This window comes from Dermacentor variabilis, chromosome 8 (genome assembly GCF_050947875.1).
Source record: "Dermacentor variabilis isolate Ectoservices chromosome 8, ASM5094787v1, whole genome shotgun sequence".
NCBI lineage: Eukaryota > Metazoa > Arthropoda > Arachnida > Ixodida > Ixodidae > Dermacentor > Dermacentor variabilis.
Genome location: NC_134575.1, coordinates 106,036,114 through 106,056,723, shown reverse-complemented (window position 1 = coordinate 106,056,723; position 20,610 = coordinate 106,036,114). Strand labels below are relative to the sequence as shown.

The 20,610-nt window shown below is 46.7% G+C and overlaps 1 protein-coding gene across 3 annotated transcripts in view; it reads right to left on the bottom strand.

Annotated features, from left to right (window-relative positions):
• LOC142591214 (uncharacterized) overlaps positions 1–20,610 on the bottom strand; it is a 93,735-nt gene that overhangs the window by 27,049 nt on the left and 46,076 nt on the right. For 2 of the 3 annotated variants that reach the window (XM_075703575.1, XM_075703576.1), the window contains exons 5-6: positions 10,034–10,177; positions 2,129–2,154 (exon numbers count right to left, since the gene is read on the bottom strand). In XM_075703575.1, the coding sequence (XP_075559690.1) occupies positions 2,129–2,154; positions 10,034–10,177 (170 nt within the window). The remainder of the gene's footprint in view (positions 1–2,128; positions 2,155–10,033; positions 10,178–20,610) is intronic. The other variant, XR_012830392.1, reaches the window with a different exon arrangement.

Genomic DNA, 20,610 nt, shown 5'->3' with positions numbered 1-20,610 from the left:
TGTTTCAACTCTTTATGCACTCACACAAAGAATCGCTATGTATGTATATAGTGGTAACGAGTGGCAACGAGTGGGAACAACGAGTTCTTCTCACTCATTGGGTCTGCCGTATTTTATTGCGATAGCAATTATATGGACACTCCAGGCGCATTTCTGCCTTCGCCGTGATATTACGTACAAAATCCAAGAACAATAACACCGTCGCCGTGCTCCCTACGCTGCATGTGCGAGTGAAGGGTGTGCTAAGGGAGGTGACGATCGCGGCTAAATCTCACCCACGTGAATGGGAAGAAAGCGGGGAGGAATCACGCCGTGTTCCATCGCGTGCGAGGCACCCAACGTTGGGAGTCATAGGTGGGAGCGAAAGTGGGCGGCGCTCTACTGCGGCTGCAACTGCACATGTGGCGACTGCGCGCGGTCGCATCTAGAGAGCAACCTGTTTCCAGAGTCGAGCTGCGCCAGCTGCTCCTAGCTTTGCGCATGCTGCGTTTTCTCAGCACTCATTTTCCGTTGAGGTGATTCCAAGCAAAGAGGCTAGAACAAGTAACAACGCAAAAGTTTTCGGGGGTATGGTTTCAAGAGAAACTCTCCTGGGACAATCATGTCAATAAGCTTAGCAATGATCTTAGCAAAGTAGTAGGATGTATGTATAAAATATGCGATCTAATATCATTATGGCCAAAGAAAGCAATATACTACGCCCTTTTTGCTCGAAGCTAACTTATTGTGTCTTGATTTGGGGAACAACTACAGTAAAACTATGACAAGTTATGAAGCTTGCAAAAATGAGCAATACGAATTTTTGAAAACTACCATGGCAGGCCGTGTGACTTACCCACACACAATCTCCTTGGCAAACATTTACTGATCCGAGCAAGTCAAGTATTTTATTATAGATTACTCTTAAATATAAAAAAACACATCTCCATGTTGTCAGCATAGCCACTTCTCCTCGATACCCATTACGTTATCAAATCAGGAAAATACCATTCACGCGTACTAACTACTGACGTCAGGATATAAACTATCAAGTACCAAGGCTACAAAACATCGTTGAACGAAAAATTGATTTCTGCGCACCCAATTTTAAGCAATGTATTAAAAACCTTCTCATACACAATCTAACTATTTATACATAAAATACTATCGCACTAAAAATTTTTATGCACTATATATGTATTCCTTAATTTGCGCTGTAATGTGAATGTACAAACAAAAATTGAAGCATAAATGTTTTTTTTCACATAGTCATTGTATAATGTACACATTATCTTGTTTATTTGTATGTTCTACACCGTACTTGCTCGTTTCTTGTTATATTTGCTTTTTTCGTACATTGGATCATCATGTAAGCCGAACGCGCTTAGGAGCAAAAGCCCCTGTCAGGCCATATGGCCTTTAGCACTTGTTTCCTCGTTCTGTAATGCAGAAAGAAATAAACTTCAAACTTCAAACATAACGAAGGTTACTTCACTCGCTGCTGCTGCCGCGTTTTCTCACGCCAGCGTTTTGACTGCGAGTGTCCGCGGTCATGGAGTGCAGTATTTTCGAGTTAGCAGAGTGCGCTTACACCACGCTTATTAATTTAGCAAGCAGGCGAGTGTTTATGGGTTGATACTGCCGTTAACTGTGCTATGCTTAAATAGTACGGCGGTTTGCTGATTATCTATTCCAATCAATGCTTCGCCTTTCCAGCGAAACTGCAATTTTCTTTCATTCACATTTTCCCTTTCAAATTTATTCCATTTTTCTTAATGGAGCACATTGTGCTATGCGCTATGGGTGAACAGAAAGACCAGCGGACTGATTTCTTGGGCAAGTGGCCCAAGAATGTTGACATATTAAAAACAATCAAATAATACAAAATCTCAATTCATTGGATAGTTACGTGTATTGTGCAGTTGAGCTTTTTTAGGTGTCAGAATATCATAAATAAAACGCTGCCTCCATGAGGGCAAGTAGTTATTTTGCATTCTTCTCGCGATTGCGAACTAACATGTAAGCTTACACACAATCATTGTTACGTATAACCTGTCGATTAGTACGACTGAGTCGCTTTATCGTGTTGTTAATTCATCGTATTTGTGGCATTTGCTTATGCCCTACTGAACAACACATGTTTACTTACTTGTTCTCCCAGGTATCTTCTGTATTCTGGAAAATAGGAAAGATAGCATTTCACGAGTATATATAGCTTAGTAACATGTCGAGGGAATAAATTTAAGCGCTTGCTAAAATATCAGAAGCCACAGCACGGTAATGATAGGGCTTTCGCATCTCTGTGAGGGCGAGCAGAATGATCATTAAGAATACTTACAGGCTTCGCTGCTTGAAGTACTGGCCATTAAAATGTTTAAGCATTATATCCTACGCAAAAGGGGCGAACCCTACGTAATATTGTCACGTGGTAGTGACGGTGAAAAAGGAAGCCAGACTGATTGTAGAAACTGTCATTTTATTGGGCGAACTTGCGCCCTCAAAAGCAGGCTACACACAAAGAACAACGATAGAGGCGAACACACTCGGCGATCGTCGAAAATCTGATCAGCGGGTGAAGCGCGTCGGCTTTTATGCATCGGTCGTCGAATGTTCCAGAGTAATCGCTGGGACCCGCGTGCCTTCTACAAAGTTCTACATTATTCGCGTCGCGCACACATGCGATCAGATTACACAAGGTTCGGTCACAGACAGGGGATGGAACCATTGTAACATTCCAGAAACTTCCGATACATGCAGGCGCGTCCTGCGCTGTGCGATAACATTTGTTAGGCGGTGAAACGTGTCGCCAGATAAGACAAACAAGTACACGTGTCAGTATATTAGGGACAAGTTAGCTGCATTGCAGCATTGATCCACGGCATTGCCGCATTCTGAATGCAGTAAGCCTTTGTCTATGAGACACTGTGTTACCATGGCATAAAGAATATAATTTATTGAGCAAAGCTCAGGAAACTGAAAAAAAGAAAAGTTAGAATAGGTGACCCTGCCGATAATCACACAGATGAAAAACATTAGAAATTCATCACACTTGGGACAATTCGGTGCCAGAAAGAATAAGGAGCAGCATTCTGATTGTGTACTGCAAGTTTTGCGCTGGTGGTCCTGTGATGAACACGGTTTATACTCACCGCAGGGCATTGCAAAACATTTCAAAGAAAGTCGCAGGCAAGTGCCCGAAGAATTGAGGACGTGCACTTCAATTCACAGGGACGAGAATTAATATGTCTAGCGGAAAAGGCCATGCGTATGTTTTAGAACACGTTTTGGAGCAGAATCAAGAAACCGAGGGAGGAATGTTTTGTCACCGCCGGGCGAGCGCGGTGACAAGGATTGAGTTCGCTCTTTCATCAATCACTGTACTCGTTCGCTCGTTTACACCGACGCTCGCCGCAGGATCGGGTACCTAATTGCTGTGTTCTAAAAGGATGGGACCCTGCATTTCCGCGCGGAATATCGTCGGCTTAAAAAGTCAACACAGAAGGACGTATACCCGCTGCTACGGATAGAAGACGCATTGTATCAGCTCCCCTACGATAGGTATTTTTCATCGATGGAACTCACGACTGGCTACCGGCAAACAAATGCGATGAGAGGGATTGCGAGAAAACCGCTTTCATCACGTCGGCGGGCCTCTAAGGGTTCAAGGTCAAGTCATTCGGATTGCGCTCGGCACCTTCAAGTTTTCAGCGCGTGATGACCATATTGTTAGCAGAGTTGAAGTGGCAAACTTCTCTTGTCTGCTTGCATGATGTCTTTGTCTTCGCTGGGAATTTTGGCGATCACCTTAGGCGCCTTTGGACAGTATTAGAAGCCATCAAGTCAACAGGGCTCACTCGAATGGCTGGAAAGCAGCGCTTCGCTTACGATTAGCTCCTCTTCCTGTGCCACGTCATCAACAAACGTCACGTTCAGTCCACCCTGATCCGTAGAAGGCATCTCCCAAAGCCACCGTGCTTGCTTGGCTACAGTGTTGGGTTGCTGAGCAGGAGGTCGCAGGATCGAATTCCGGCGACGGTGGCGGGAATTCGATGGGGGCATGTCAAAGAATTAAGGGCACGGTAAAGAACCCCAGGTGGTCCAAATTTCTGGAGTCCCTCACTACGGCGTACCTCATAAGCGGATTGGGGTTTTCGTGTATAAAATCCCATAATTTAATTTTTCATTTTAAGACATCTGGCATCGCAGGCTTTGCACAGCCCGCTGACAAGAAGGCAGTGCGTGGATTTCTTGGCCTATGTGCCTATTACAGGCGCTTCGTCAAAGACTTTTGTGTAAGTCGGAAACGCCGCAAATCAAACCATTGCAAGTACACAAATGACGCCTGCAGTCACCACCAAAACTTGCCCACTTTGATGAAGACGCTGACACCAAAATTCATACCGACGCATGCAGCCCGGCCTAGGCGCCGTCCTAGTCCCGAGGAAAGACAGATTTCAAATGGTCATTGCTTACGTTAGCCGGTCGATGTCGAAAGCAGAAAGCCATTATTCTAGACGGAAAAATAATGCCTTGCCACCATTTGGCTACCACTAAATTCCCCCCTTACCTTTACAGCAAGCCCTTCAAAGCCGTGAGCGACTCCCATGCCTTGTGTTGGTTGGAAAACTTAAAACACCATTGAGGTCGCTTCGCACAATGGACTCTCAGATTCCAGTAATTTGACATAACTCTCGTCTACAACACCCGCTGGAAACACTCTGATGCCACAGCCTAACACGCGCCCCCATTGAACTACCACCGTTAGACGACGACAATGACGATGCCCTGCTGGGACGATAAGTGCGGAAGACTTCGCTGAAAAGCAACGAGCAGATGAGGAGCTAGAAAGGCTCGTCGAGTGCTTGGAAAGCACCAGCAAAGCATTCCCTACGGCATTTAGGCTAGGATTGTCTTCGTTTTGCTGCAAAACAACGTCGCCGCCAGTAACTTCTCGCCCGTCCGCCACAGTTACCTTCTGGATGGACCCTCATCACTGCGTCCAGATGTCCTGTACGCCCAACAAGACGATTCGACCGCTGTGCTCCTGGGATACAAGAATACAAGGGGACACCGGCGGCGTCTGACTGCCGACGTCACCTAGTAAGTCACGACATGCCCAGACTTGCTGCGACGGAAGGCACCACAAAAAAGGTCAGCTGGATCCATAGAGCCAATCGAATCACTTTGCCGACCATGGAAGCAGATTGCAGTGGACTTGTTATGGTAATTTACTAGGTCACCATAGGAGAATAGGTGGATTTTCGTGGCTACCGGCTACGCCAAAACGAAAGCTCTACCCAAAAGTACCGCAGCCGATGTGGCGAAAGTCTTCTTCGAGAACGTCCTGCTATGGCATGGTGCCACAGAAGTCCTAATCGCCGAAAGAGGAACTACATTTACGGTGGATTTCCTCTGTCGTAAATGCCCTTATGGAATAGAGCCAGATGAGTCACAACAGGAAAGCCGCCTACTACCCGAAGACGAATGACCTTACAGAGCGCCTGATTAGACCCTTGCCGACATGTTATCTATGTTCGTCGACACCGAACACAAGAACCGGGATGCGGTCCTTGCCTATGTAACCTTCGCTTTCGCTTACAATATGGTGGTGCAAAAGACAACGCAGATAACGGCATTGAAGCTGGTATATGACAGGATCCCGACGACCGTTCTCGACGCGTCACGCGTTACCGATGAGAAGAATCTTGACGTCGCTGCCTATCTGCAGCATGCCGAAGAAGCAGGACAAGTAGCCCGCCGGAGCATCATCAGCCAGCATTCAACTGAGAACCGACACCACAATCTTCCACGACCCTGCATGGAATACCAGTCCGACAACCGTGTTTGGGTTCGGTCCCCAATACGCAGACGCGGACTTAGAAACTTTTTCGACGCGATTTCGGACACTACAATATAATTCGACGTATTGCCACGCTGTACTATGAGGTCATGCCAGGCAGCATTTCGCAATCTATGCGGCGTCGCACACGACATGAAGTCGTCCACGTGGTGCGTCTTAAAGCTTTCTTTTTTTCGTTTTTGTGTTTGTTTGCTGCATCGGGATGATAATGTTTGAGACGGGACCATCGACACTTGAACTTGTTTTTCCTTTTTCTAGGAACCACTTTTCACCGGATAACATGTTAAACGTTATCACTCAGCGCAGAACTAACCTTCATGTATCGGTTACGCGAAGGTCGTTGATTGGTCTATTCGTTGTTACCTAACCTTAAGGAGTCTGATTGTATGGGCGACGCGAATTGTGAATGCTTTGTGAAAAGCATGCGGCCACCAGCGATTACGCAGCAACTTTCGGCGAATAATGTATAACACCGACGCACTTGAACCGCTCTGCAGATTTTCGACGATTGCCGCCTGTTCTCACCGCTATAATTGTGCCAGCGTTCTTGTGCTTTAGGTGTCTCTTCCGTTGGTGGGCACTGGATCGCTGATTGAAGAGTTTGTGTCGTTCTTCACAGTTTTGCTACTATGCTCTGAACTGTCACTATAACGCGACGATACGGAGTGGTATTGAGCGCATACCACTTATTGCGTTCCCTATTGACGATACGTTGTGTTTTATGGCGCAATAGCGAAGTGTACCAAGAAGCTCCAGACTTTGGTAAGTTAGATGGAAATGTTGCGATGAATTACGAGAGTTAGATGTGACGTGGCTATAAAGAGGCTTTAAAAGTAGTCCTAGTAAAGGGCGTGAATATATTTGTTATAGAATAGTGGCAATGACTAATACAGTGTATCAGCAAAAAATGTATATTGTGGAAGAATGATATGTTCTACAAATGTATGCCAGAGAAGCACTACCACCTTATCAGGAAGCTTGGAACACCTAGGTCTGGAGACATGAGCCATATAAAACATTTAACGCAGCATCATCCTCTGGCGAACGGATGCGCTACGAATTTCTTGGTATGATAGCACGCGAAACAACATCATGCAAGAATGCTAGAACTGCTTTGCCGTCAAAAACGGTTCTGCCCCAAGTACCATTATAGGATGGAGAGGTATGCGCTGGCGGTATGCTAGAGGAAAGTGCTTCTTTCCCTTAGGTTCTGCTTCCCGATACCCCAGGAGGACGTGGACGTCGGTGAACCTCTGACCACATCTACCACAGTTTTGTGGTTCATTAGGAGTCAGCAGGAATGCGCGTGTCCTATCTGAGTCGATAGAATAGGACATCATTTCCTAGTGTTTCTTTTTTGATGGAGGGCGAGCCACCTATGTGCTGCTTAATCACGGGAAGCTTGTATGTTGCAGCGTTCCGCAACAGTAGCTTCCCAGTTTCTTTCGTAGGAAATGCTTCAGATCTGTGGCATTGGCAGCATGTTTATGAATAATACTTTGTAATGCTATTGATGCGGCAATTTTGTCTGGAAACACATCGCCCTCAATTTCTCTATGCTTAGAAATCCAGCATATTATCACATGGCTACGATAATAATAAGTGTTGCACAAAAGCCAGCAAAGCTCAGGAAGAACACGGTTTTTGTGCTTTTGTAAAGACATGTACGCTTTTACTATTCTTAGCAAACCTGTGAATATTATTGCTTTTCCTATTTTTAATTGCTCTGTGTGTTTCACCGCAGATAATACTACATAGGCTTCTACAGTGTAGATACTTCTTTGCGGGCTGAACACGCCAGATTCAGAGAAAGAGGGGCCAAGAGCCACGTAAGATGCGCCAGCGTGTGACTTTGAAGCTTCTGTGTAGAATTCGGAGCAAGAATACTTTGATTGAAGTTCAAGAAATTGCATTAGGATTCTGATGTCTGGAGTATGCTTTGCGGCTTCTACAAAATATATCTCACATTCGATCACCTGCCTTTCCCAAAGTGGTTACAGCTTATTTAGAGGCTTTAAACGGTTTTCGAGGAATGGGACATCCATTTTTTCGCTAAGTTCTCTCACACCCAATGAGAAGGGCTGTTTCACAGAGGACCGATTATAAGGAATTGTAGCCCATGTTGATTATTAACGGTTTTAGGATACGAACGGTCATGATTAGAAATAATCAAACGCACTCGAAATAATAAACGTGCCGGCACGCAGGCTCAGGATGCACAGAAATCGATCCAAAAGGCTACCTCTAGCATGTGTGGCGTCTGGCTGCCCAGTGAATTGGGACGACTACAATGAAATATTCTTGCGGTGATGATAGGCGAGTGTCACTTTTCAAGTTTCATAATGAAATCATCGAATCTAAGTCAACCATACATTTTTATAAATCGTTAAAACAACCATCAGCTTATGCAAGAGTAAATTCGGTGATTCAACTTGATAATGTTTCATTACTGCAAACAACCCTCTTGTAAGATATACTCGGAATTGAAATTGCCTAATGTGTCTTTATTTTAGCCGAATCTGACGACCAGTGTAGCCTAATATAAATCTTAACTTGGTCATTTCCTTATTTGAATTGTTCTAGCTTACAAGCATGAGACATTGACGAAAGTTGGCAAGAAATTTGTTCTGCACGCGAGAGAAGAAAACCACGGTAGATGCAAGTTGATATCTTTGGCGCGTACTCTAGAATTGAAAAGGCTTAGTTGGGGTGAATAATAGGGCTAAAACTGCTGATCATGTCGGCCGGCTGTCGGCAGCTTTCTTCCCAAAATCTGAGAACCTCTGACAAAGTCCGTTTCTCTTTCTTCTTTGCCACGCCGTCTTTCTCACGCAGACACCGCACTTCCAAAGCATAATCCCTTGCCGCAAAATCTTGCGCACACAGATCTTCGAGTATATATGCGTTACAGTTAAGTAGTCTTCATTTTGCCGGCACAGCATAAGCTTCAACCGTCCGCATAGTGAAGTGGTATCTTGCGGCTTTCTTTCTTTGAAGTCGTCGAGGTACCATTACTGAATGCAAGCGCATATTCCCTGTGAGTCGCCAAGACAGATTGCAGTTGTGCAAGTCTATAACATGTAATAACACCGCCCGTCGTCACAACTTTGCGCTTTTCTCACGTAGTCAAAGGGCACGCTTTGCGGTACTGCTTTTGTTGCTACGTATCTTTGGGCAACGTTTGTACTATTTGGCATATGTGCATGTAACAGCACAATTGGTTACTCTTGTAAAGATAAAGCTGGAATCCTTACCCAATAAAATTGGACACAATTCTTTAAGTAAATACTTGTAAGTACTTGTAAATAAGCAGCAGTATTTTAGCTGCAGCTGTGGGTATTTTGTATGATACTAGCCTTACAAAAAATACGTTCAAAATTTCCTTAAAGTGTCTGTCTACTTCTTGTAGACGAATTTGCCTTACTATAGATGCCTTCTTTTGTGGATACAAAATATACAGACTGTCTGCTGGCCAAACGTGATAACGTTTCTGTTTCTTTTTGTTTTCTCCTTTTGTATAGTGGGTATTTAAAGAAACGTCGATAAGAAGTTTGATCCCTTTTGACTACTTTCGTTCGATAGGCTTCCAATAAACAAAAGTCGATACAGTCTATTTGTTCATTTTCATTCTTTGTCTATAGACTGTCTATAGGCGAGAGCCGATAAGCCGTTAACTTTGTCTTGACCCGTTTTGTAGGTTGGACAGTCAAAAGCTGATAAGACAACAATTTCAAAGTCATAAGCACATAGAATATCTATAGACTGGTGTGCAGGAAATGCGTAAAGTTAGGCTTACAGCCACAGTCTACAAAAAGTGCAAGGCCATAAGTTCACGGGCTATCTATAGGCTACTCTATAGAAATAATCTATAGCCAGTCTATATACATTTACCTATGGGCATCCTACATGCATATATACATTTACCTATGGGCAGCCTACAAAGAGTGCGAGTAGCCATATCTGCAGGTAACTTATAGGCAGCCTATAGACATCCACGAATGCAGACTAGTCTACAAAAAGTCTACAGCCATATGTCCACAGACTCTCTATAGACTAGTTCACAGAACAGGCTACAAAAACCTGGTTACTTTGTAGACACATGGCAATAAACATCATATAGACTTCAAGGTTCACGATTTTTACATAACGGGCGTTGGAAATGACACGAGGCAATTTATGGAGTTCAAGACTTACTTCTACTTTTTGTTCATAATACACCCTGTGAATAACGTGGCCTCCAGCACTCCAATGGAAATCGGATTCCATGCATCGGATAGGAGGTCCCAGTCTGACTTCCGACATGGCAGCCAGATAGAGGTGTCTATTCTCATAGAGAAACTGCGTACGTAAAAAGTAAGGCACATAAGCACAGAAGCACTGCATCACAACCCAAAATACAAAAACAATATTCCACTAGATTTGCACTACGACGGATTGTCTGGAAACAGTGTTCAAATGCACAAGAAGTTATTAAGAGGTGCAGCATCCTAACTGCCGAATTGATAAATGCGCCTTGACTTCAAGCGGTCACTAGTTCTCACGGTTAATGCAGCGCCTGACTTGAACGCGTTCAAGCTGCTGCTTTTGCGTATCATATACGACGCGGCTGACTTCATTCCTCAAGCCGAGGGCCGACGGCGCATCAAATTCCTGGGAACGTAAGTAACGCGGAATTTAGCGTCTGATATCCGTTTAGCGAAATTAATGGAAGCACACTGACTTAGGTTGCCGCTTAAGGATTGTTTTTGCACCAGTCATGGAAGAAAGTCATAGGGAACTAGCAATCAGAGGGACTTATAGCAAGCGGCAATTAATTATCCGACCACGTTGTGATAAAACACTGACTCTCTGAAAAGTCGTACCATTCTACAACAACCAAACGGTGCTGATGTGCAGAGCTGGGTTAATAATTTGTCCAAGTAAGGGCCCAAGCTATGTTATTTGTGTGTGTGTGTGTGTGTGCGCTGGCATGTGTGGTGTGTGCTCGTCTAATTCCTCGGCCTGTCCCTCACGTCCCTCAACTCTACCACAACTCAACCACAACTCAACTGCAGTGCTAGTGTCAGAAGATGTAACCTGACAGTTACAGTATGGCGAGCAGTACTTTCGGTACTTTCATTTTCTTTATTTTGTTACAGCGATAACTCGCACGACGGTCACGAGTGCGCGAGGGGAATGTTTATTGTTAGTTCTAATACGGGTTGTGCGTTTTCGCTTCCGATCGTGAGCTCGGCAAATCACTTGGGGGCCTGACGTCCTTTGTTCCTCCATGACATTTCAGTGTGAAGAGCGCGCCGCAGAGTAACTTTCACGACACTGCGGGTGCAATCATTGTGTCCCCGCATACGGTTATTGAGCGTAGCGCAGGCTTTCGCAAACAAACGTACTTCGCGTTTCTCAAGACCCGCTAAAACGACACGCCCGCTCTACGCATGCGCCGGCGATAGATAAGGCACAACTTTAGCGCTACAGCGGACGCAGTCAGTGTGTTCCGCCGGTGGTGAGTTGTATTGTCTTCATATCGTCGATGAACGGAAAAACTGACGAGGAAAGCTACTCTGTCCGCGCGCTTGGGATGAAGTTTGGAGGAAATAAAGTGGTATTATTTGCTTAAGCGGCCACGTTGTCTTGGTACAATAACGACATTGTTGTAGTGGTGTGTGCTGTTCCGCGGGTCTCGTACCGTGCCAAACGCGTCGTATGTGCATGTTTGTGTTAGCATCTAAGTTCTATCCAATTATGTTAGATGGACCGCGCTCTTTCGGGAGTCGGTGTGCCGAGGTGGGTCAGCATGAAGTAAACAGACTGAAACGTGTGCGCATTTCACGCTGTACCTAGTGTTCCTGTATATTGACACGTGTACTTATCTTTATCGGGCGACCACGTTTCGCCGCTTAACAAATGTTATCGCACAGCGCGGGACGCGCATGCATGTATCCGAAGTTTCTGGAAAGTTATCGATGCTCTTATCCGCTGTCTGTTGCCGGCGAACCTTGTGTTATCGGATTTCATCGCCTGACGCGAATTTTATTTATTTGTTTATCATACCCTCTGGGCCATTACGGCATTATAGAGGGGAGTGGTTACAAGCAAAACGGGTAAATTCAACAAACAGCAGTTACTAGTGCAGAAAAGTATGTATATAAATATGTATAAACAAAACTATTTAACAAATGGCACCTAGATATACGATGTTAGCTAAGGCGTTTGTGAGTACAAGTTTAACAATATGGAAAAAAGGTTCCTAGTTATACAGTGCTAGCTATGGCATTCTTGAATAATAGGTGATCTGCGATAGTGGCTATCGAGGCGGGGAGGTGATTCCACTCATTGGAAGTGCGTGGTACAAATGACTGCAAAAAAGCGTTGGATCTGCAAAATGAAATACCGACCTTATGAATGTGGTCTATTCTGGGCGATACATACGCAGGCGGAGAAATAAGTTTGTTGCGTAGCAGCGGGTGATGAAATATTTTATGAAAAAGGCACAAACGGAACAATTTTCGACGTGATGACAAGGACGGTAGGTTAAGGCTAGATTTCATGGCACTGATACTCGCGGTTCTATTATAGTTAGAAAGAATGAAACGAGTTGAGTTATTCTGAACCATTTCCAGTGAGTGCATTAGGTTTACTTGACCTGGATCCCAGACTGAAGCAGCATACTCAATTTTAGGTCGTATTAGAGTTTTATAGAGGATTAATTTTAAGGAAGAAGGTGCTTTGGAAAAGTTGCGTCGTAAGTAACCTAGCATTCTGTTAGCGTTACTTATTATATGGGTGATGTGGGTACTCCAAGTAAGATCAGAGGTGATGTGAAGGCCAATGTACTTGTAAGTTGTTACCAATTCTAATGGAGCGTTATTAAGGGAGTACACAGGTGGTTCACTGGTAGTTCGAGATACACGCTTGAATTTACACTTGCTAACATTTAGTTCCATTAACCATGAATTGCACCATGCAGAAACGGCGTTAAGGTCAGCTTGAAGCCTGGTAACATCCTCGTCGCGAGTTATTTCGGTGTAAATTACGCAGTCGTCAGCAAATAGGTGAATTTCAGATGAAACACAGGAAGGTAAGTCGTTAATATATATGAGAAATAGGAGGGGTCCAAGCACGGAGCCTTGTGGTACACCTGAATAAACAGGACTCAGATTAGATGTTACTTCGTTAGCTGAAACGAACTGTGAACGGTTAGTGAAGAAAACCGCAAGCCAGTACAGAGTTTTAGGGTCAAGGTTTAGTTGTTGCAGTTTTTAGATTAATAAGCTGTGGCACACTTTATCTAACGCTTTTGCGAAGCCCAAAAAAATAAGATCTGCAACTGAAGAGTGGTCAAGCAATATGTTTAGTTTATGCGTGAATGATACTAGTTGGGTGTCACACGAATATGTTTTGCGGAAGCCGTGTTGAAACTCAGAAAAGAATGAGTTTTCTTCTAAGAAGTTGGCAATATGAGAAGACAGAACATGCTCGATAATTTTGCATGGTATACTGGTTAAGGAAATAGGCCGATAGTTCAGTGGGGAATGTTTAGTACCTGTTTTGTAGAGTGGAATCACCTTCCCACCTTCCAATCAGCAGGCAGTGAACCTTTGTCAAGTGATTATTGGAAAATCTTTGCAAGAATAATGGAACAATATGTTCTAGTGTTTTTTAGAAACTTAGCGTTAATTAAGTCACAGCCAGGAGCGGATGAGAGTTTCAATGAGGCGATTATTTTTTCTATGCGAACGGGTTCGATTATTAAAGGGTGCATTGCGGCGTAGTCGTAAGATAGTGTAGTTGGGCGTGTTACGTGAGCGTGTTTAGAAAAGTTACGCGCAAAAACGTCATTTAATACAGATGCGCAATCGGCAGGGGGAATTGCGGTATCGCTGCTATCAACAAGGGTTAAGGCGTCGTCATTTTTTGGGTTAATATTGCGCCAGAACTTTTTCGTATCAGTAGTTAGCATGGATGGCAATGTGTTATTTAAAAAGTTATATTTAGCTTGTTTAAGCGCTGTTATGTAGTTATATGTAGCGCGTTTGTAAGCTGCCCCATTTTTGAGCGTTTCCAGATGTTTTAGCTAGCCTGTACGAACGTTTCTTTTTGTTTGAAAGGCGCTTAATGTGGGTGTTGTACCAGGGAGCGTTATCATTACAGGAAAGAGTGTAGGTAGGGATCAATTTTCCTGTTAATTCACGAATTTTAGTAACAAACATATTCCAGTTCAACTGAACACTGCGGTTATCGAAATCAGTCAGGAAAGTATCAAGGAATATACAGAGCTCGTTGTTAATTGATTCAAAGTCAGCTTTCTTATAGTCGTGAATTGTCTTGATCTTTTTTTCTAATTTCGGACGTGAAATGTTGATGTTGAAATGGATAAGGGAGTGATCGCTTAAGGATGGTAAGTAAGTAATGTTCGAAATAAAATCGGGTCGTGTTGTTAACAGAAGGTCAAGGGTGTTAGCGACTTGTGGTGCGATTCTGGTGGACTGGGTTATCAGGTGATTGAAAGAGAACAGTGCGCACAAATCAAGAAAATCTTTTGCTAACGCGGAGAACGGGTGTCTCACGATAGGTTCACTATGCCAGACTATGTTTGGAATGTTGAAGTCACCCAGTAGAAACAAGGGTAAGGAAGGAAAGTGTGTTACGACGATATTGAATGTGTCTTGTAATTCGTTAGCAAAGGAGGCAACGTCAGTAGGAGCGCGATAACATACGGCCATTATAATTTTTACGTAGTTTATTTCGATAATTGCCCAGACTATCTCCAAGTTAATAGCAATAGTAATGGGTTGAGAGTGTAGGTGTTTATTAATTGCCAGAAGAACGCCACCACCTTGACGCAACATACGGTCGCAGCGATAAACTGAGAAGCCATGTGCTGTAGAGAAGATTTCGTGGTCTCTTATATGTGGATGCAGCCAAGTTTCGGTAAGTGCAATAATATCTGGGTTAAACGTGTCGACTGTGGAAGTGAATGAGTCGCGTTTGTTCTTGATGCTTCGAATGTTAGTGAAAAGGACAGACACGGGATATCAGTGACTTCCACTGCCCCTCGCGCTTCCCTATGGATGATTAGGTGGCGCAGTACGCGGTTCGGTGTTAGCATGCGTGTGTTGTGACGTGCACTCTGTCACGCTGTCTGTAACGGGATCGTACATGTACTGCTTCTTGTTTACAACTAATTTCTTGTATCGAAGATGAAACCGGGGTTTGCCTGGTTACTGTTTTGCAAAGGAAATCAGTTTACTTCGGATATGGCGGGTGGCAGGTGAGTAGTCATCACAAATCGTGATGTGTTTATCTTTTAGGAGCTTACGCGCGGAAAGCACTTTTTCCTTTACTTTGTAGTTGCGAATTTCGCTATAATGGGGCGGCATTTATCAGGTGAATAGGAACCGAGACGATGTGCGCGTTCAATTGCCATGTCGGATAGACTGCCGATGATAGTTGCTAGCGCGTTAATGATGTGGGCCTCAGATTCTTCCCACGATTCACGAGAATCAGGGGTGCCATGAAAAATTAAATTGTGTCTTCGCGATCTGTCCTCTAGGTCGTCGAACCCAGATTGCAAAGAAACAAGCTGGGTGTTGCACGTCGCTACAGATTTCTGGAGACCTGTGACGTGTTCCTTAAGCTGATCTAGTGAATTAGCTTTATCTTCAAGAGCAGCCAGTCTTTCTTGGATGCAGCCAATCTTGCTTTCAATATTATTTTGGCTGACTTTGATTGCTTTAACATCAGCAACCAAATTCTGTCTGATGCTTTTAGGACTGAACCGATCGCAATTGAACGTCTTTCAGAAGCTGGAAGAGGACGGCCATTTGTTCCGAGGGTTCATCAGGTAACGTCTGTGTATCAAGAAAATACTCTGAACGCGTGGTAGGCCCAGGATTAGTTTCGATGTCGCCACAGCAAAGTAAAATACACAGACATATGGAAACCTTCGCAAATAGTATCACAAAGCACGTGTGGGCGTGGAAGTAGCAGCAAGCAGAGATCATCGCTTTTTCTGGCGTACAGGGAAAAACGCTTACACACCTGCGAAGTGCCAAAAGGCGGGAGGTGAGCCATGATGCTGTTGCCACTCCCGCGCCCACTGAAGACGGTGTCGAACGGCCGGGAGTTTAAGTAGGCACCAGGGGTTGACGTCACCGTTGATGACGTAAATGCGCAGTAGATTGGGCAGGGCAGTCCGGATGGGTTCAGTAGGGAGTAGTTCTCTGAGAAGTGATGGCCGACGGGTTCGTCTGGTGGTGCAGCATATTTGGAACGGTCACCTAAGTCATCAGAGGCAAGCGCCGACCACAGAAGAAAGGATGCCAGGAATGCCTGCGAAGTGCCAAAAGGCGGGAGGTGAGCCATGATGCTGTTGCCACTCCCGCGCCCACTGAAGACAGTGTCGAACGGCCGAAGGTTAAGTAGGCACCAGGGGTTGACGTCACCGTTGATAACGTAAATGCGCCGTAGATTGGGCAGGGCAGTCCGGATGGGTTCAGTAGGGAGTAGTTGTCTAGGAAGTGATGGCCGACGGGTTCGTCTGGTGGTGCAGCATATTTGGAACGGTCACCTAAGTCATCAGAGGCAAGCGCCGACCACAGAAGAAAGGATGCCAGGAATGCCTGCGAAGTGCCAAAAGGCGGGAGGTGAGCCATGATGCTGTTGCCACTCCCGCGTAGAACTTTGTGGAAGGCCCGCGGGTCCCAAAGATTAGTCTGGAACATTCGACGACTGCTCTATAAAAGCCGACGTGCTTGAACCACTGATCAAATTTTCGACGATCGCCGACCGTGTTCGCCGCTATCGTTGTGCTATAAGTGTAGCCTGTTTTGTGGGCACAAGCTCGCCCAATAAACGTTTTGCCGTTCACAGTATTGCTACTGTGTTATTCAACGTCACCACCACGTGACATCTGGTGGAGGTTCTTTACGTTCATGTACTGAACGCCCCCGACAAGCCGTAATCCAAGCCCGGACAGCAAAGACAACACCAGCGCCGTCCCGGAACATCGAGCAAGCCACCGGCTACAGCAGCAGCCCCCGGAACACGGAATTATACCAGAGACGACCATGAAGATCGTCAGAGAAGTTCGTCCAGAGACGACCAAGAAGACAGCCCCAATGGCAGCCGGAGCAGCCCCAATAGTGCAGCAGCCCAGGGAGCCACCGACGTTCCGCAATTCCACATTTGAGGACCCGGAAAGCTGGCTAGAGACGTATGAGAGGGTCGCTACGTTTAACAGTTCGGACAGCGACGACAAGCTGCGGCATTGCTATTTCGCATTCGAAGACGCCGCCAGGACCTGGTTCGAGAATCGAGAAGCCACCTTAACGACGTGGGACCTGTTCCGAAGCGGCTTCTTGCAAACGTTTACAAGCGTCGTGCGAAAAGAGCGAGCCCAAGCTCTACTAAAAACCAGAGTGCAGCTGCCAAACGAGACGATCGCGATCTTCACGGAGGAGATGGCCCGTCTTTTCCTGCACGCCGACCCGGAAATGTCGGAGGTAAAACAATTCCGCTTCCTGATGCGGGGCGTTAAGCAAGAACTTTTCGCCGGACTTATTCGTAACCCGCCGAAGACCGTAGCTGAGTTTTCTGCAGAAGCATCGACAATCGAGAAAACTCTGGAAATGCGCACCCGGCAATATAACCACCAGGTGCTCACTCCGCAGTACGCCATCCAAGGACTGGGTTCCGACAACGTCCAAGAGACCATCAGGGCCATTGTGCGCGAAGGACTGCGCAAGATCTTGCCTTCGTCGCAGCCTCAAGTGGCCTCGATCGCCGACATCGTGAGAGATGAGGTTCAGCGATCGCTTAGAGTTCCTGAGGTGCAACCTCAGTTACCGCAACCCCAGCCAGACGCGATGACCTACGCCGCCGTCGCACGCCGTCAAGGCTCCCCTCCGCGACCGCGCCAGGGCCCTGTAACGCCGCAATTCCGTCGTCCGCCGCAGCCGCCACCAGCACCCCCACCCGTCGCCCAGCGCACCTACGCGAGGAAGACGGACATTTGGCGAGCGCTCGACCACCGCCCGCTCTGCTATCACTGCGGAAAAGCCGGCCATGTGTATCGCCGATGCCCATACCGGGAGATGGGACTGCGAGGTTTCGCCGTCAACGCGTCGCGTCCACAGCTTGGAGAGCGCCCACGTGATATCGCCGACTACCTTGCCGCCACTCAGTGGAGCGCACGACGACCATCCCGTTCGCCGTCACCAGGCCGCTACCTGACGCCGCAGCGCCGTGCACACACTGGCACAGCCCGGGGCCAGTCAGCGAGCCCGTATCCGGAAAACTAAAAGCAGCAACCTATGGAGGTGCGGTTGCTGTTCGTCGAACTGACGAAGATCCTCCGCCGCCGACGAAGACTCCAAAGAAACTACCTCGACGACATAACGACACGCCGCCATCCCGACGAAGTGTGAAAGCAAAGAATACGACGATGAAAGACGACCTGACGACGTCTTATACCAGCCACAGGTCAACGCGACGCAGCCGCGATCCTACGCCAAGACTGAACTGTAATGCAAGACAAAGAACCACCGACCTTGACGTGCTTCTCGAGGGCCACGCAGTCACTGCCTTAGTCGACACAGGGGCCGATTAATCCGTAATGAGTGGACACATCGCCACCCAGTTGAAGTAGGTTAAGACTACATGGTAGGGCCCTCAAATTCAGACCGCTGGAGGACACCTCATTACGCCGACTAGAATCTGTACGGCAAGAATTACCGTTCATGACCGGACTTACCCTGCCACCTTCGTTATCCTCCAATAGTGTTCACGAGACGTCATTCTTGGCATGGACTTCCTACACCAACACGGCGCAATCATCGACCTGAAGTCGAAGTCGATAACACTGCCGGAAGGTAGAGCGATACCCCAGGAGAGCACTCGTAGTCACCACGGCTTAAGCGTGCTCGAAAGTCAAATCAGCATCCTGCCTCGCTCCAGCATTGTCATTTCCGTCGGCTACCAAAACACCTGCCGACGTAGACGGCGTCATCGAGGGTAACCAACGTCTACTGCTAGACCATGAAATTTGGGTCGCAAGAGGGATCCCTCGACTCCACGAAGGGAAAGCGGAAGTGATGCTAACCAACTTCAGCCAAGAGTTCAAGCACATCGGCAAAGGCACGACAATCTCGTACATCGAGGAAATTCTGGAAATGAGCAATGCTTTTGCCCTCTCAGATTCTGCCGCATCTACCCCGCCGACCATAGTCCCCGAACCAGACTTCGACGTCAATTCAAGTCTCCCCATGTGCAAGCAGCAACAGCTCAGAAGTCTTCTCCGACGATACAAAGACTGCTTTTCGACATCATCGAGGATTCGACAAACACCAGTTGCAAAGTATCGCATCATAACCGAAGAGTGCGCTCGACCACTCCGCCAGAGCCCTTACCGAGTTTCGACGCGAGAACGTGAAGCTATTAGGCAACAAGTCGACGAAATGCTGCGCGACGACATCATCCAGCCGTCGAAAAGCCCGTGGGCATCTCATGTTGTCCTGGTAAAGAAAAAGGACGGCACCCTACATTTCTGCGTCGATTTTCGTCGACTGAACAAGATCACGAAGGAAGACATATACTCCCTTCCACCGGTAGACGACGCACTGGATTGGCTCTGCAACGCTAAAGACTTCTCGTTCATGGTCCTCAAGTGTGGCTAGTGGCAAATAGAAGTCTACGAGAGAGATCGCGAAAAAACGGTCTTCATCACGCCAGACGGCGTCTACGAGTTCAAGGTCATGCCATTCGGACTGTGCTCGGCGCCTGCAACGTCCCAGCGCGTCATGGACACGGTGTTAGCAGGATTGAAGTGGCAGACCTGTCTTGTTTACTTGGATGACGTCGTCGTCATCGCTGGAAGTTTTGGCGATCACCTTAGGCGGCTTGCGACAGTACTAGAGGCGACCAAATCATCAGGGCTCACTCTGAAGCCAAAAAAGTGCCGCTTCGCTTACGATGAGCTTCGGTTCCTAGGCCACGTCATCAGCAAATCCGGAGTACGCTAACCCGCAGAAAACAGCTGCCATCACAAAGTTCCCGCAGCCCACCGACAAGAAGGCAGTGCGTAGATTCCTTGCCATGTGTGCCTACTACAGGCGCTTTGTCAAGGAATTTTCACGCTACGCTGAGCCGCTAAGGCATCTAACCACATCTGATGTCGAGTTCAATTGGCAAACGCCGCAGACCGACGCATTTCAATAACTAAAACGACGAATGCAGTCGCCGCCTGTACTTGCACATTTCGACGAAGACGCCGATACCTAAATCCACACTGACGCCAGTAGCCTTGGTCTCGGTGCCGCCCTAGTCCAGAAGAAAGACAGCCTTGAACGGGTCTTATCTAATGCTAGTCGGTCGCTGTCAAAAGTGGAAGGCAATTATTCTACGACTGAAAAGGAATGCCTCACCATCATTTGGGCAACAGCAAAATTCCGCCCTTACATATATGGTAGGCCCTCCAAAGACGTCAGCGACCATCACGCGTTGTGCTGGCTAGCTAACTTAAAGGACCCTTCAGGACGGCTGGCGCGGTGGAGCCTCAGACTACAAGAATACGACATCACTGTAACCTACAAGTCCGGACGAAAACACTCAGATGCCGATTGCCTATCACGCGCCCCATTGACCCGCCGCCGCAAGATGACGAGGATGACGACGCCTTCCTTGGAATAATAAGCGCGGAAGACTTCGCTGAACAGCAACGAGCACAGCCGGAGCTAAAAGGCCTCGTTGAGTATCTGGAAGGGCACACTGACGTT